Source organism: Musca vetustissima, unplaced genomic scaffold (genome assembly GCF_032173495.1).
Source record: "Musca vetustissima isolate MV318-11 ecotype Yass unplaced genomic scaffold, APGP_CSIRO_Mvet_v1 utg19604, whole genome shotgun sequence".
NCBI classification, from domain to species: Eukaryota; Metazoa; Arthropoda; class Insecta; order Diptera; family Muscidae; genus Musca; species Musca vetustissima.
Window position 1 is genome coordinate 2,102 of NW_026878789.1, and position 19,600 is coordinate 21,701.

A 19,600-nucleotide genomic window follows, 5' to 3' on the forward strand; every position below is an offset into this window, starting at 1 on the left:
TTTAATTTACAATATCCCACAGCATCTGAAACATTTTGGATCTTTTTGGAAAACTACTTTTTTGAAATAAGTTCATGCTCAAAGAAAAAGTCAAAGGTAAGCATCCTCTTGGATGATTTAGAGAAACAATCTGAGTAATTGGTTTCAATTTTATAAGTTATAAATTCTCAGATATTTAAAACACTAAATTAAATAATAATTAAGCTATTTTTATATTGATATCTTCATATCAATTAAAAATAAGTTCGAAAATTAGATTTATGCAAATAACAAACGTTCCTAAATTCCGCAGATTAAAAACTGACTGTGCATTTGAATTACCTCAAGTAATTACAAATAAAGACTTATAGACTATATAAGTAAAAAAAGTTATAGTATTTTATAAGAACTTGTATGCTAAAAATATATTAAATATATTACTGTTAAAAACAAATCAAAATGGACTGAAAAATGAATTATAACTAAGTAGAATTGTTTACAAAATATGATATGTAAGAAGAAACATGAACTTTTGTAACACTGATTAAATAATATTTACAAAATTAATTTTTAAAAACCGCTTGCAAAACAAGTCACAATATGAATTTATTATTTTTGAGTTTAACATAGATATCTAAGACCTCTTTTGTTTGTAAATGAATTAACAAAGATACGTTTTTACAAAATAAAGAAAAATAAAAAAAATAAGTATGTGAATATATTCTTGTCTAAATGGTAAATAATGCCTGAACATATTCACACAACAAATGAAACCCGTTCATAAAAAATTAACAATTTCATAAAATCAAAGAAACCCTTTCATTATTTAAATGTACATCATTCATTTAGCATATGAAGGGGTTTCATTTGTTGTATTAATGTTTCATTTGCTGTATGAATATGTTTCATTCAATCTATGAACACATTTCATTGGATTTATGAAGACATTTTATTCTATTCATGAATAAATTTCATTATATCTATGAAGATGTTGCATTGAATTAACGATTATGTTTCATAGAATAAATGAAAGCTTCATTAAATCAATGAATTTATTTCATTACATCAATGAACATGTTTCATTGGGTTAATGACTTTGTCGTTAGTCCAATGAAACTTTTTCAATATATGTGTGAATATGATTCATTCGACGAATGCAACTATACATTAAATATGTGAAGATATTTCATATATTCTATGAACTTGTTTCAATACATCTATGAATGGTTGTCATTAATCTAATGCAATATTTCATCCATCCAATGATGGAAACGTTTCATTAAATAAATGTTTTCGAATCATTCATCCAATGAAATGTTTCTTTGGTCTTTTTTTAATGAAACATTTCATTGGGCCAATGCAGAAATTCATTATATTGATGCAGAAATTTCTCTCAGTGCGTGTGCAATTAAGCGGATTCGACTGTTATCAATTAGCACCAAGAAAATCCGAAAACACTAATAACACGTGTTTAGGCGAGGGACTTGCTCAAATCCTCGCCGTGCTGATGGAGGGGGTGTGCAAATAATTAACTCGATGGAGCGGGGTGAAGCGACAACGAGAGCTCCCAAGCTGTTAATGGTGTAAATGAAAGAAAAGAAATTGCAAAAGAAAAAAAGCACGAGGATAATTAGTCTAATTATTCTAAATATCTCGGTTTTATTGGTGGTTCTTTCTTTTCCTTATTACAACAAATAAATTACCTTTGTAATTTGGTGTGGTGGCGTCAGAGGCCTATTAGTACTAACGCGTAGAGGTTAGTTCGATAAGAAGGTTAGTAAGCTAGTGAACGCAGAGGTTCACGTGGATCGCAGAGGATCGTTGGATCTTAATGATCTTTGTATTTGTACAGCTACAACTACATACGCATATTCCACTGAGAGAATGTCAAGCAAGGGGAGCCAACCAACAACAACCGTTGCCCTTTGGTATATACGCTCTGCGGTGTCCGCAGAGGGAACGTGCAGAGGCAATACCCGAGCTGTCAATCAGCATCCGTGATCGATTTAGCTCAGGAAGTTGTAGGCCAATGTATCAAACTTAAACATTCCGGCCCCCTTGCTACGACTGACTAAGTAGCAATAAAAATGGAATATGGGTTGGTTAAATCTTTCAAATGAACGTAAATTCAGATTTCAAGTGAGCTGTTCAAAGTTACTAGTTTAGTATGATATATGTTTATAAATGGGTTATATACAACGATAAAACGATATTAGCATTTAGTCAAATTGGGCCAACAACGAATTCAAAACTATTTTTGGGGGTTCAACTTCCAATATTTTAGGGTACAAATCAGCACCAAGTAGCAATTCTATTGGGCTGCCATCATAGGTATCAGATAAATCTAAAGGAATTTTAGATTTCAACGTCGAAATAGGTGGAGGTGAAAACAATTTCCCCTTAACAGTAGGCCGAACAAGTGCTTTTGCTTCAACAATTTTAGAATTTTAGGGGACGATAACTTTAGAGAACAAACTTCTCTTGGTGTAGGAGATTTGCAATCTTTCTTCGAATCAACTGAAATGCCAAGTGCATTTTTTAGTTTATTGCTAACAATAGATACCCGAGAAGATGGATCTATAATGGCACGAGCAGAATGCCTTTTACCTTTATGAACAATATTAACAACAGCCGTTTCCAAGAGCACATTACTATCTTGAGTGGTAATAGGTTTCGGGGGATGAACTACTTTTTTATCCGAAGACGGGTGCGACGATTTAAATACTCGACTTTTGACTTTAGTAAAAGCCGGAGATGATTTCTTCGAAGAACGGAGCAACGAATTCTGTCCTCGACTTTTGAGCTTTGTAAAAGCCGGAGGAGGATTGGAACACACGACTAGATTTGTCCGTGGCCGGTGAAGAAGACTGTGGTGCCTCAGTTTGCACACATTGCAACTAATTTTGCTTTTGCAGGTTTTAACTGCATGACCACGGGAAAGACAATTTAAACAACACTTATTTTTCTTCACTATCAAAAATTTGTCCTCAAATGAAAGTTTTAAAAATTAGGGGCAAAGTCGCAGATGATGACTCTGATTAGGACAAATGGTGGAAGAAATTTTCAATGATGGTTTCACAGGTGGAGAATGAGTGGCACATTTTGAATGCTGCACCGATAAGAATTTATGGGTGGAATTAGGTGGAGTGATATTGCAAGGTGACTTCTTAGAAGAGTTAAAAGAAAGTTTTCTTTGGCGACAACAATGCCTTTTTGGAGGGGAGGATATTTTCAAGGCAGATCAATGTTTGTATCCTCTCTGTGAAGAAAGAAGACAACGACGATTTATTTTTGATACTTTGCTCCCACAGAGTCAAAGTCATTTTGGGCAACCGCTGCAAACAAATAAAAACAACAATGGGATCCCAATTATCCGTGGTGACGTCATAGACTGACATTGCAGCGAGGCAACTATTTATTCCACGTTGGATAGCTTTCAAAACAGAAATAGTTTCAATTTATATGGAGGGGATTTCAAACAACATTTTTAGGTGTAAATTTACGACAATACGCTTATTGTCATATGTGTCGGACAAAGCTTTCCACGCTAGAGCAAAACTACAATAGGTGAGTGGAAATCTGGAAACGATTTCACGAGCCTCACCGTTGGTCTTCTGTACTAGATGACAGATACGTTCAATATCCGATAAACGACAATTGTTTATAAAAAGGGTGGTGAAGAGATCCCGGAAGGTGGGCCAAGATATGAAATCCCCAGCAAAAATAACTATGTCGATAGGTGGTACAGTGAGACTATGATTATCGACAGGTGGGCAAGTGTAGCTATTGGAGGTGGTAGAAGATTGAATTTCAGGAGCAACGAGAGAGGTGGTGGACTGCACAGATTTGCTTGAGGCCAAACCGGAAGGAGAGCAGTTCAACAATGTGCTTGATGGATTGGAGGTACAACAACTTGATGGAGGTGATGAAATTAAAGGAGCTATAGTAGGAGAACTATTATCATTTACTTGTAATTTAAGGTGACGGATATGCCGATTGATGGTGGATAAACACCAGGAATATGCAATAAATGCAGTATTATATTTTTCCTCTACGACATCAATATTATCTGTCTGTGCAGTCTCGGATGTCGTGAGGTATGTTTTACACTCATCATAAGTGCACTGGACTTTATTCCACAACGTTCGAATTTCTGAACTACGAATGTCGAGGTTGTGGACAGAATACGTAGATTCTTTTACCTTCTCAAATGCTGCTACACTTTTTAATACAACCTCCGTGGCTCTAATAAAACGTGTAAAAGGAGTTATCGACATTTTGTGATTGAAATGTGAAAACTCGCAATGAAAAAATCACAAAATTCACAAAGGTTGCTATAGCTCAACCAAAAAATGCAAATTACAACATAACCTCCAAAGTATATAGACAATATTCCAGAGATTGCATATATTAAATTAGAAAAATCTACGATTTCAACCAAATAATCAACGAGAATTCCTTAAACGTAGCAAAATTTACCAACGCACTATAGGTAATTTGCCCCGTTTTTGAGGCAAAAATTAATAACAGCGGTTTTAAACGATTTTTTCACTTTTTAAATGATGCATATGTATAAGAAAGAGAAAACGCAGATTTCCACAGTAAAAACCGGATATAACGAACAACGGTTATAAGCAACTACACATATAACGAACAAAGCTAATTCTTTCTCAGACATTTTCATTAGTTGTCTTATACACAACAAACCGTTGAAAACGATTAGGGTAGTAATTTAAAAAAACTTCGACCCCGCGATTAGATTTTTAAAGGAATAATTATTACAATGTCGTATGTTTTTGCAGAATGCATTAAAAACGATTAATACAGTACCCATTTATACTCCTTAAGGACATAAATATGTAAATGTGAGTTAAAACCATGCTTACTACAGTCGAACACGATAATAGTAAACACTGGATATACTGAACAAAATTTTTTCATATGCCACTTTTTTATTTTTAATCAATCCAGAAAAAAGTAAAAAAAACAAATTTTTGATGGTTTATATTCTAAGGGGAAATCAAGCCCGGCATTTTCTGTTCTCCACATTTGAGATTTTTTTCTCATAATCTTTCCTTCGACAATCTATTTGCGGTTTAAGAGTTTGTAATCAAAATCCGTGTGTATTTGTTTTCGCGCGGAAAAGTTCTATCTTGCTTGGTCATTCCATCCATCTTGACAAATGTATGCAAAATAACCTAATTTCCTATTTTAATTTGAAAATATTATTGTTTTTTATTCTGAAGTTTGCTGCAAAAAGCTGATATATCTTGAAAAACGCAAAAAATCGCAATTTGAGACCTATTGGAATCAATTTAGAAGGCTTTCATTAATATATTTCAGTTGTCAAAAGATCAGACAAATTTAAACATTTTAGTAAAAGTCTATCTAAAATGACTTATGTGTAAAAAATATACACATTTCTTTTATTATAGTCAACTATGTAAATTTTGAATCGCTACACAAACGTATTAACAAATATAATATATTAAATAAACAGCACACACCACCGTTAATACTCTCCATGTTTAATTTTTATGCATATGCTTTGAATTTAGCGGTTTTAAACGTTTTAAAATACGCCTTGATTTTTAAAATTTTTTTATTTCTTTAATTTTATTTTCAAAGTTTAGAGTTTGGCAACGATTTTCACCGCTTTTAAGACACTTTTGCGCAAAAAACTTACAGATTCATAAAATTTGACATGTTTTCTTTTTAATGACATCAAAAAAGATTTTATTTTCCAAAATTGAAAAAATGACTTTTTGCTCAAAAAACTGTCCAAATTACCTATAGTGCAACGGTAGGGTGTATTTGAGGAGGTGAACGCTAATGTAGGATATATATGTTCAAAAATTACTGCGACACACGAGTACTTTGCTGTAATAATTGCGTACAATTGACAGAAATTTAAATTGAAAGCAAATAATTCCACTAAATTTTGCTAAATAGGAGAGAATTTTACTCAATTGTGCCAAATGTAGAGTGCAGGTGACCTACAATTTCAACAAACCGTACAAGAAGTACTCAAATTTTCAAAATATCGAGTAAAAACAACAAAAACAACGAATAAATATTCCAAAAATTAATGCTTTTACTCAAATATTATTTGCTCTAATAGAGTGCAATAGATGCCGACAGTAGGGTACAAACGTCCAGAAATATCGAAAACCCTACTAATAATGAATATTTGTTCAAAAAAGATTCAAAAAATAATTTTAATATTAATTTTTGAAAATTCACAATTTTTGCGCTTGGTACCACTGTGCTGTAGTGTGGTGAATAACGAATATCACACAAAACAGAATAAAACACAAGCGACGCTAACAGAGAAATGTCTATGCGAAAGCAGGTACGCACCCACACATCACACGACGCGAGAAACGATCCAACAGTGAGAGTTGGAGCCAACAACAATTGTTGGTATATTTTCTGTTACACCAAGGTGACGCTAGAAAAAGGCGCGTGAAATGCACGTGTGTTGTTATTGCAATATGACAGTGCAAATTATTATGTGATAATCGATCAGTACAGCCGAACAACAATAACAACCAGGAATGTTTGGTTGGTGGTGGAGTAAGTAACAAATAAACCAAACAACAAGACAGTGGACTGTTGGGTTATGATTGTATGTAAATGTTGTTATTACAAATAGTACAAAATTTAACTCTGCTTGTTAGAACAAACGAGTGGGGATAGCAACACGACGAATTCGTTTGGTTGGTGAGAATTTAAAAAACAAATAAACCAAACGACCAAAGTGCGTTCTCGACAAATTATGGTTGTGTTGTTATTACAATTTAGACAAAGTAAATTTTCAAATAAGACGTAGTCGTAAGAGATTACAACAAAAGCTACTGCGTTTGGCTGGTGAGAGGGGAACAGCAACAAATAACCAAACGAACAGTATATGGAGTGGAGATTTTTTATATTTTAACAACCGATCGTTGGGAACAATTTGCGTTGTTAGTGTAAATATGTATTACTGCAAATTTTCTCCGTATAAAGGAGAAGGGAACAATTTAGCAGACAAGTGATAATAACAACAACAAGGAAAGGTTTTGTATGACCACCGCGACGTAGGGTGATCAGTACACCCAAAACGAAATGTAAAGTTCGTAACAACGAATGTACATGCAATACAAAGGTATGCGCAACGATTAAAGTGGACTGATTATTATGTAGCAGTAACACACGCGTAGGGTGATTGAATATCGACTTATGCTCAATTAAAACATGAATTCGAAAACAAAGGAAAAATACTAGCAATCGCGGTAGCTCACTTTTTAAAGAAATCTGAGTTTACGTACCTGGTGTATGTATGTGTAGTATGGTGATTTGATGATTTTGATTACTTCCTATGATAGGTGATCCGATGATGATTTCTACAATTAGGCAATTGGCTACTATACGGCTCGATGCGACCAAATGAAGCGACAACGAGAGCTTCCAAGCATTTAATGGTGTAAATGAAAGAAAGAAAAGAAATAGCAAAAGAAATAACACACAAGGATTATTACTTTAATTATTCTAAATATCTCGGTTTTATTGGTGGTTCTTTCTTTTCCTTATTACAACAAATAAATTACCTTTGTAATTTGGTGTGGTGGCGTCAGAGGCCTGGTTAGTTAGCAAGTTCACGTGGATCGCAGAGGATCTTAATGATCGCGGAAGATCGTTGGATCTTAATGATCTTTGTATTTGTACAGCTACAACTATATAAGCATATTCCAGTGCGAGAGTGTCAAGCAAGGGGAGCAAACCAACAACAACCGTTGCCCTTTGGTATATACGCTCTGGCGAGGTCCGCAGAGGGAACGTGCAGAGGCAATACCCGAGCTGTCAATCAGCATCCGTGATCGACTTAGCTCAGGAAGTTGTAGGCCAATGTATCAAACTTAAACAACACGTATGCACTCACTTCTGGACGTCTGCCTTTAATGAATCATTTGAACACTTTTTCCTTTCAAGCCTCATATAATTTTTTATTTTATATTTTTTGTTTTTATAAATTTTAACAAATGCAAATGTAACCTTTACATTGAATATACATATGACATACTTTATACTTTACTGGACCAAGCCATTATGTTCAAAACTGCTTGGCTTGGCATTTGTGAATGACATTGTGTTTTTTACAGTGTTTTTTTTTTTTCAAATATATATAAATTTCATGCATACCAAGGCGTATTAAGGTGTAAGTGACAGTCATATGGTTTCAAACTTTTTTCCTTATTGTTTGTAAAGTAAATTGTCAAAAACATTTTCGATATTACATTTCGATTTCAAAAATGGTCTTCAAATGTAGTATTTTTTAATAATAAAAACTAAAGATAATACATTCATAGAGGCGGACGGAAAGGAAACCTATGCTTAAATCAGTTATAACCCCGTTCGCCGATTGGTCCACATATTTTATGTTATGTGTGGAAATCTGTCAATAAATCCCAGCTACTCATGAAATCGAGGAGATTATGTTAGCTTATATTGGAATCGCGCCCTTGGTGCTTGTCACAATCCTCGGCGGAGGTTAAATACGCCTATAGAAAGACTTTATACGGTTAACACAATTTCCATGATTTAGTCTTTGGCCGGGGATTGAAATTGAAGGCCATACAATTTTCTTTAAGAAGGCAAAATATGAATTCACTCCATAGAAAAAATAGATTGTAATTCACAATATAAACAACATCCCAAGGAGCCATGGGCTGCATGTGGGATACTTAAAATTAATCGCGACCAGGTCTTAAACTTTATTTTTCATTCACCTAAAACCGCCAATAACCCAAGAATACACTAATTCATTAAATATTCCTCAAAGAACAGTTCTTGACAAAAATAAATTAATAATTGTTTTTGTTTATTTTTGTCAAAAACTTATTGTCAGCATGACAATTTAATTTCTATAACAACAATGTTGTTTTTATAATATATTTGTTGTTGTATCTGATGCATACACCTTGATTCATACATATCATTCATACATTAACAAAAATTACAAAATTCAGATAAAATTTATTACAGCACAAAAAGGCATAAGAAACCAGAAATGAATATAGGGAAAGTAACAGTTTATTTCGTAGTCTTATTAACCCATTTGAAATGTAGAGAAATCGAAGCCAAAAGTTAACAAATTTTTTTTTACTAGAGTTTACTGGGCATGTTCAAAGGTGTCCCACCTGTGGCATTTTACGGAAATTTATAATAATTTTTTTAGTAGATAATTGTTCTGTTCCCGTACTGCAAGAATCTACAACTTTTTACTACGATAACGAATTTTCCTTTATGATATCGAAGAAAATAGTAAAATCGAGTAGATTCTTGCAGTACGGGAACAGACCAAATATATATGAAAGAAAATACATTAGTCATGTTTTTGGTTTTATTAGTTCTTTTTTTTAAGAAAGCATAAGTTAGTCTGTGGTCGTTTTGATTTAACTTTCCCGACATTGATTATAGCAGCAGTAAAAAGACCAAAAACCTGTTTTTTGTTCGTTCGTTCCCACGCCTCTCACACCCGCCCCTGCCGACCGAGGGGGCTACCTCCCTATACGCAGGGAGCACGTACACACCAAAGACCGGACTAAGGCGGGTTGGTAGTGGTTTAACAACACCGGCTACAGATAGATCATCAGCCGGCAATTAATAATAATACAACAAATATAAATTAGAATTAGATACATTAAACAGGCATTACATTAACATGCATTAAACAGACAACAGTAAACAAAAGCTACAATATAAAATAAAATTTGGCAACTGCTGCTCAAATTTCAGGGTCTACTGTTTCCAAGCCCAGTATAGAATTCTTGATAGCATGCAATGGCTACTTAGGCATATAACATTACTTATGCTATATATATATATGTAATTAGTTCTCGCGATGGACAATTTCAACGGTTCAAAATTACGTGTTGTTCGAGAGGGAACATTAAAAATTATTTCTCCCGTAAGAAAAGGTGAATCGATCAGACCACGTGTTAATTTAATAATAAATAATGCTCTTAACATGAAACGTCTTTTTTCTAGTGTTGGAAGATTAATTAACAATAAGCGACTTTTATAAGGTGGAAGTAATTCCGATGGGTTCCATTTTAGGCCACGCAAGGCAAAGATTAAGAACTGAACTTGAACTGACTCAATTTTATCACAGTGACATTTATAAAACGGACTCCAAAGAATGCAACCATATTCTAGGACTGGGCGGACAATACTAACAAATAATCTTTTAGTAACATAAGGGTCATAAAACTCTTTAGACCAGCGTTTAATGATTCCTAATAAAGACTTGGCTTTATTAACACAAGAATCGATATGAAGATGAAACCTTAGTTTAGGATCTAAGATGACGCCAAGATCATATGCGAAAACAGCTTGACATCATCTGCATACATTAGTATTTTGGAATAAAGAATGGAATTCGGAAGATCATTTAGATAAAGAACAAACAATAACGGACCCAAATGACTTCCTTGCGGAACTCCAGAGGAAACAACAATATCTTTAGAAAAGGAATCACTGAACAAAACTTTTTGGAGCAGGCAATTGATTACCTTCAGGAATTACACTTCCCATATTGGAGGGGCAATTTGCCACTATAGGCTAGTACATACTAATTAAGTTATCTGGACCTAGATTTGATGAACTGGAACCACTAGCAATATTAACTGATTTTTTCCTTTTAGGGGAGCAATCGGGAAGTTCAAACTTAATGAATATTTTTTCGATTTTTTTCAAAATTTTGATAAATCGAATTGAAACTTTTTTTTTAAATTTAAAATTTCTGAACTGGTTTCCTTAAAAAGCCGATGAAAATTTACCTCTAGATCCCTACATTCTAAGCAAGACCAACGGAGACCTTTAGACTTATCCGTAATAATGTCAAACTGCCTACCATTAAACCCGGCACATTTAACATGCATGTAATTATCACAAACATAACACGCAATAAGACGTTCGTTAACGTTTTTAATATTGCAGTCTTTAAAAGAGCAAGCCATTACGAATTAAAAAAAATTATAACCGCCTGAAAGTATGCTTTAAAAACGAGAAGTTATTTGATATGTAAAATGATAGCAAATTAATTAACGTAACCGCCTGAAATTATGCTAAGGAAAGCAAATTTAGTACTGACAATCAAGTGGGGAATATAAAACAAATGTCAAAACTAACAAAAGCAGCGAAGGAATAAAATAAACAAGAAGGAGAAATAAATACCAAAATACAAACCAAATACAATTTTTGGAAAAAATTTGGAAAAACAAATGAACACTAAAAACACTTTTTAGAAAAAAATTCACAATTTCCAAATTAAGAATATTAAATTTTGTTGAAAAACACTAATAAACACTTAATACGTCACTACAGACACGTTTAAATGAATAATTATTAATTTGGTTTAAAAGACACGCACAAAACACTTCTATACGAGCAGAGTTGCCAAATATCTTCTGTTGTATCGGAAAAAACTGCAAAGTCAGAGTAAAGATTTTTTAACGACCCTCTAAGTTGAACAGAGGTCGACTGAGAACGTCTGATCAAGTACGACGAATGCTTTGTATAGTCATATGAATCTTGTTTAGTAGAGAAGAACGCATATCCTTGCTTACTTTACTTACTTAGCTGGCTTGTTACAGAACGGTTGTTCCATAAGCCGAGCTTAAAAAAGATTTCCAAGCGCGTCGGTCTTGTGCGCAAGTCCACCAGTTTGGAAGACCACGTTCCAAGATGTTGTTTTCTACTTGGTCTTTCCATCTAATTCGTGGCCTTCCCCTTCTACGAGAACCATCCGTAGGCGCATTTTTATATGCCTTTTGAGCTGGAGCATCTTCTTTCATCCGCACAACATGGCCTAGCCACCGTAGTCGCTGCAGCTCAATACGACTGACTATGTCGATGTCTGCGTATAAATTGTACAGCTCGTGGTTCATTCGACGCCGATATTCACCGTCGACGTAGATCGGCCCGTAGATCTTTCGGAGAATTTTTCTCTCAAACACCCCAAGCGCTGCCTCATCTGCTTGCGCAAGTACCCATGCTTCTGATCCATATCCTTGCACCTATCTTATAAAAACAAAGACTTGCCGCAAGTAAACTCGCCTAATCTAAATTGGGACAAACGGAAATTGGGGAATTAAATTTTATGATATTTACATTAAGAACAAAATATTTAATAAACTATAAAAAAAAAATATGTTTTTACTTTTATTTTTTTGACGTAAAAAGTGTTCAATGTGCATACCAACCACTCCACTCTCTTCTGCACGCCACTGTATGTATTTTCAAAATTTTGCAATATTTTCCATATACATATGATTATGAAAATGTTTGCAACGGCTAGTTTCGTTATATATTACAATAAATGATATTGAATAAGACTATTTGATATCAATCAATTAAATGAAAAATAAATAAATGTGAAATAATTCCGTGAGGAGTAATTTTAGATTTTCTAAATTCAAAGTATTAGCCGTCATAAATACGCTACACAACAAACGAGAATATAAACAAGCAAGAGATTCCCCCACATCATTCGGACAATAAATTGTAAAATACATTTCTCACAGTACAAAAATATACCAAGTATTCATAAGATGACGTTTGTCTAAAAATAAATCTGTGAAAATGCTTATGGCCATACATTAGAGTGTGGCGGTATGAAAAATATGTGTGCCCATTTCTCAGTGGCATGGGTCGCAAATGGCAGATATTTATATCTGTGGGGTTTAGATGTAAGATGGGTTTGCCCTTCTGTTAAATAAATGAGATGTATAAATTTTTATCATAATTAAATTGTTAAATGCAATCTCAATTTTAATTAGAAACCAGACAAAAGACAAACGAAAATCGACTCCGACTGATCGAAAAAGTCTACTATTTTGCCGGTCACATACCATTTCTACATCCAAGTTAGCGATTACGCAATTCAACACTAGATTATGCTTTGCAGGGTAATTTTCAAAACGTACCTATGATCGGAGTTATGCGTTTCTATAACATAAATCTATTTACACAACATTGGTGTAATTGGTATTTGGTATTGTATTTACGTACTTATTCAGAAATTAGACTTTCTTTGTTAAAATTCGGTCTCTTTTGCCTCCTACGTATGTAGGCATACACTAATATACATGACTATGACTCGCTATTTTGTTGATGTTCTCGAAATAATATTTGGTACTTTGTGCCGAATGCATATTGACGAAAACATTCTAATATAAATTTGTTGGAAATTTTCGAAACGAAATTATTAGCAGAAGAAAAGCTGACCTGAAAACACCTGAGTTGAGAAGATCTATTTCGGAGAAAACACAAGGTAGACATTGAACAGATCACCAGCGCGGATAGATATTATTCTCGGCATACAATTAACAAGAACTTTTTAGTTTTGATAACATTTACTGGAAATATCAGTTTGTTATCAGTTGTGATTTTCTTTTTCTTTCATTATCTGCTGTAGATGTCCGTAGTGCCCCTAATGTTTCGTGATTGGTGGGATGAGCTTGAATTTCCAACGCGTACTTCGCGCCTGTTGGACCAACATTTTGGGATGGGCTTGAAGCGTGACGATTTGTTGTCATCTGTATGGAATAGTCGCCCAACTGTGCTACGATCAGGTTACTTGCGGCCATGGCAACGCACTACCGGTTTGCAGAAGCTGGATTCGGGTTCCACCCTCAACATCAATGAAGAGAAGTTCGAAGTTATTCTCGATGTTCAACAATTCTCACCCAATGAGATTAGTGTTAAAGTGACCGATAAATTTGTGATTGTCGAAGCTAAACACGAAGAGAAACAGGACGAACACGGCTTTGTATCCAGGCAATTTACTCGACGTTATATGTTGCCCAGTAAGTATAATAAGTACATATGATTCATCTATACTTAAATATTTCGTAGCCCATTGAGATGATATAAATATCAGTCCATTTTGCTATGAATGATTTACATACATATATTCGTTTCGTTTCACAAATATAACAAAATATTGACCAACAATAATTTTTAGGTGACGTCAATCCCGACTCTGTAACATCATCGTTGTCGTCCGATGGTCTCTTAACAGTTACCGCTCCCATGAAAAAGTTACCTCCCCCCGCTACTGAACGCGTAGTACCAATTTCCCAAACTGGACCATCGTCCAAAGAGGATAAGGAGAAGAAAATTGAGACTACAACAGCTTAAACTAACAGACCGACTACTGTGAAATCTTTTTAACAGACTGCTTCTTTTATACATTTATACACAAAAATGTTTTGGTATTTTCTTAGTAACGTTTTTATACTTATTTCTTTTTTAATAAAACCGTAATCTGTGTAAGTTATATTTCATTCATATTTGAATAGAAAGTAATCCAAAGCAAAATATATCAGTCGTTTATTTTGAAAGTGGTTTAAGTCCGTTTTTTTCTTACAAAGGTTTGCGTTTGAATTGTTTCAAAAATATTGTTAAGTGGTATTATTTTTTTTTGTGCCCTTGAACATGTTAGAATATATAACGTGATATGTTTTGTAAACGTTTCTAGAAATCCAAGATTAATATCAACACCTAATATGGACTTAAATCACTTTCAAAATAAACGACTCATATGCTGAGAAGGAATGTACTAAAGGGGGCAGGCTTGCCCACTTTAGTAATATTTTTTTGCTTACAATCATTTTATTTTTGCAACTGAGAAACTGTTATATTGAACCAACACACAGTGACCGAAGTCTCTAATATAACGTCATGAAAGTAAATATATAAAATTTAGAATTGTCTTTCATTATTTCGGTAACTAAAACTTCGTTTATACTTTTATTTTGGTTTCTACAGTTTCTCCCGTTTCAATGCAACATTAGTTGTGTCTGTTTACTAGATATTTGGTAACAATTGTTACCAAATGTTGTCCGTTTACCCAAAAATCCAGAAAAGAGAGCCAAGTGAGAGAGCAAGTTCGACAGTTCAACAACAACAAACTTACTGGAGTTTACTGGAAGAATTTTATGCAGTAAGATTTTGCAAACTCTGTCATTTTTGGATCAGCTGTTTTATGACCAAACACAAAAATTATTCAAAACAGGTTTTTAATTTCCAAAATTCAATTTTAAATTAAATTGTATAAAAATTACGGAAAATGGAAAAAATCGTAAGTAATGCAAAGTTTCATTAAATTAGAAACTCTTTCTTCGTATTTTTAGGCAAGTTCCAGAACGAGGGCAATGTGTTGATGTAGGAAGCTTAAATGTTCCCGTAGAAAAGTACCAAATCAAATTTTTCAATGTTAAATGCAATACAAATAATTGGTTTCGTCCTTTGTTGGTTTGTTTATTTTGGCGCAAATAAAAATATTTTCTTGAATCAGCTGTTTATTTGCTGAATCTTACTAAATATTGTCTGTTTACTTTTCTCAGTATTATCGCAAAAGAGAGTAAAAACGGCTTACTCTCTGAACTTACTTACACTTAGAACTTACTGAGTAAATGTTACTGGAAAAGTAACCAGACACAACTATTATGTGTTGCTACATATTTAAAGAAAGATCTTGTCTGTTCCAGAATCTTCAAGAATGTGCAATGTTTTACTACGATAATTTTTTTTTCTTTTATGATATCGAATGAATAGTAAAACCTGGTAGATTCTTAAAATCAGTTGTTACTAAAATAAAAATAATGTGATTTTAATCGCTAGTTGAAATTATGATATAACTATAAAAAATCATTGGAGCACAGCAATACACAATATAAATCAACAACTTAATTTGGTATTCAGTTGTTTGCTATATGTTATTGTTTTTTTTTTTTTTAATGCCAACTCAGAATGTTAAGTCAATTTCGTTATTGGGAATTTTTAAGTAACCAAATAACCAATAAATTTAAAGGCCAACAACTCCTCTAAAATATTCTATGAACTTATCGGGTCCATGTCCTTCAGTAGTAACTATATGCGCCATAGAATACAAATAGTGGGTTGGGCCCATGGGAAACCAGGGCTAGAACCGAGGATCGGCAAATTGCAGGCCAATTTGCACCATCATAATGTTCTTTAAGTCGTACGGACAAGGGCAGTTTTGAGCAGTCCATTATCAACATATCTGTAGACAAAATAAAAATATTAAATAATAAATTGCCCGAACAGTAGTAAATTGTACCATCAATGTATGTTGCCAGCCCCGAAGCCAAAATGAATAAAACCGTTGGAATACTACAACAAGGTAAATGCAAAAAAATAAAATCAATTGATCTCTACGATAATGAAATAAAAATATTTTATTGTTCGGATGTGGATAAATCTACAACTAAAAGTAAATCCAATAGTGAGAGTGATTTCTGTGAGAGATACACTTTTTCACAAGGAAATGAATTTTATTCCCAAAAGTGGATGATGGGATGAATAAATAGTTACAAAAATTTTATCAAGAGAAGGAATGCTAGAAGTCACTAACATAATATTAAAATGTGTGGAATTTTCACCCGAAAACGGGATCAATCATTCGAAACCCTAAATGGAAATCACTGAATGATCCCTATTATATTGTTACGTTCTTGGGTTTTACTAAATCCCGTGTAGACGTTGTTTTATTTCCCGATACAATTCGTACCAAATAAAACGCAGGTTCTTTCGGATTACGATTATTACAATGATTTTATTCACACAACTTTACTTTGCACTTTACTTTACTCGACGGTTTCAATTCGCGATCTGATTCACAACTGACTCACTGCCTTTCCATTCCCTCTATTTATATGAGCCCTGCCTGTCGCTACAGAAGTTTCTAGACGATCTGGTAACACCTAGATCACGAACAATCTACCAATGCAACAAACACATTGAGTAACAATAACAACAACAAACTTACTGAGTGAACAATAACAACAACAAACTTGAGTAAACAAACTTACAATAACAACAACACATATACAGGCGAGGGAATAACAAAGAAAGAGGAATAACAACAACACATATACAGGCGAGGGAATAACAAAGAAAGAGGAATAACGTTTAACAAGAATTGTACGACAATAACAAAATAGAAAATGAAAGAGGAAATGGAAGGATGTAGAAAAATCTATACAGTGGTTGTTGTTGTGAAGTTATTCAAATAAACTGCGTAGTAGAAATTTACGTTACAATTCAAATTCTTAAATTAACGGAATTCATCTAAATTAACTTAAATCTAAAGTTATATTCGTAACATTGCCCCCCGCTTAAGCCTGTTCGTCCCGAATAGGCACAGTTCCCGTTCCGTAGGGGGTCAGCCGCTCCAAATGTACAACTTTCATCTTCGACCTGGGACTGTCGCTCCTCTGGATGCGATAAACGACGTCATTTATTTTCGTGACAATCTTGTAGGGTCCTTCCCAGTGCGTTTGCAATTTGGGGCATAGTCCTTTCTTTCGTTGTGGGTTGAACAATAGTACCAGTTGCCCTTCTTGAAACCCATCGGTATTTGCCGCTCGATCGTACCTTGCCTTCATGCGGTTGCTAACCATTTTTATTCGATGTCGGACTGCATCGTGGACTTTACTGAAAGAGTTTTGGCTGTCTTCATCTTGGTTCACATCGTCGTTTGGGGTAGCGCCGAATATCAAATCGCCAGGTAGCTTTAATTCATTTCCGAACAGAACTTTGGCTGGGGTCCGGGATGTGGAATCATGAATGGCCGATCTATAAGCCAATAAAAACTTCGGAATATGCTCATCCCAGTCTCGTTGGCCACTGTCCACCACTTTCCGTAGATGTTCTTCAAGGGTGCGATTGAATCTTTCCACCATGCCATCTGATTGTGGATGTAGGGGCGTCGTTCTGGTTTTCTTAATTCCGTAGGAGTCACACATTTCCTTGAAGATCGCTGATTCAAAATTCCTACCTTGATCGGAATGAACCTCAGATGGAACACCATAGCGACAAATCCAATTTTTGCTGAACACATCCACAATTGTCCTGGCTTCTTGATTTGGGATAGCATAAACCTCTGGCCATTTACCGAAGTAATCCATGACCACTAAGACATACCGGTTCCCAGAGTCGCTTGTTGGGAACGGTCCAGCAACATCCATTGCGATTCTTTCAAAAGGGGCTCCTGAATTATACTGCTGCATGTAGCCTCGACTCTTCCGTGTTGGACCTTTAGCCCTTATGCACCTTTCACAATTGGCGATCCAGTCGGCAATGGATTTTTGACAGCCGACCCAGTAGAATCTCTGTTTCACCTTTTCAGCGGTCTTTGCTATGCCAAGATGTCCTCCACTTGGCCCATCGTGAAACTCCGACAAGACATCTCTTATTTTGGAGTCTGGGACGACGATCAAATTCCGGTGAGATTTACCGTCCTCACTTTCCCATTTGCGATATAGGCATCCATTTTTTATAAGCAGACTGTCCCACTGGGCCCAATAGGATTTTAAAAGAGCGCTTTCGGAGGTAATTTCTTTCCGACTAGGTCGCTTGCCCGTTTCTATGGCCGAAATTATTTTGCCCAGAATGGGATCTCTTCGTTGTTCCGTCGACCAATCTTCACCCGACTCAAACTGCAATCGTCGGACATCAACGATATTCTCTTTGCACTCGGCCTTTGAGCAGTGCCTGTATTCTACTTTGCATGGCCGACGAGACAGGGCATCAGCATTACCGTGTTTTCCGCCTTCTCTGTGCTCGATTCGGTTTAACGGTGACTCATTGGTGGACTGTTGAGCCATTCTTCTACCATCTTTCGTTGGAGGTGGTGACGATGACCTGGATCGTTTGCGCTTAGCTCTGCATTCGCGCGCAATATGACCTGCTTTATCGCAGTTGTAGCATCTAACCCTGGGCTTAGTCATCCCTACTAACTTTGTTTCTTCTATTACCCGCCTCATGGCGTCCTTGATCAAGTTAACGAGAGATTTGTGTTCGCAACATTCGGTCTCCAGTTGGCTAATCTTGTGGGTCTGGGGCTTAACAATAATTCTTGCCGTCTCTTGGGCAAGGGCAAACGACACAGTTTCGGCAAACGACGCTTTTGGTGACGCATATGTTGCACATTTAATCTCAGGGTCACGTATGCCATTCACAAAGGTTTCGATTTTCATACGGTCCAGCAATGGGTGATTCTCTCCTGGATACGACATTAGCACCAAACGTTCCACCTCAGCTGCAAAGTCTTGTAACGTCTCGTTTGCCCTCTGTACTTTTCCCCTTAGTTCCATAAGGTAGATGTTTTGTTTATGTTCGCCACCGTACTTACGTTCCAGTGCAGCAATAACATCTTCATAGTTGTTCCTAGAAGCGGCAGGAATACTCTGTATAACATCAGCAGCACTGCCCTTCAATGCCAGAAGTAGTGCAACCGCTTTGTCGCTGTCGTTCCACGAATTTCTAGAAGCCACTGTCTCGAACTGTAACTGAAAACATTGAATGTCGTAGAGCCGTCGAATACAGGAGGTTTGATTTTTAGTGTGGTATCAGGAACTCGCACCGGACCACCCTTAATTTCCAGTTCCGACATTTTCTTCTCCAGATTCGTAACCCTGTGGTCGTTGACCAGAAATTTCTCGTCCACAGACAGAATCTTCTCGTCAACTGACTTCACTTTCTTATCCAACTCCTTAATTTGGACCTCCACGGTTTCCACTCTCCTTCCAATAACTTCTGTAATGTTCTC

At 35.3% G+C, this 19,600-nt stretch overlaps 1 protein-coding gene across 1 annotated transcript; it reads left to right on the plus strand.

Annotated features, from left to right (window-relative positions):
* The first annotated feature begins 13,403 nt into the window (after positions 1–13,403).
* Positions 13,404–14,163, plus strand: LOC133323568 (protein lethal(2)essential for life). The gene is made up of 2 exons (XM_061532483.1): positions 13,404–13,829; positions 13,988–14,163. The coding sequence occupies exons 1-2, from the start codon at positions 13,439–13,441 to the stop codon at positions 14,161–14,163; spliced, it is 567 nt and encodes a 188-aa protein (XP_061388467.1). The 5' UTR covers positions 13,404–13,438.
* The last annotated feature ends 5,437 nt before the right edge of the window (positions 14,164–19,600 follow it).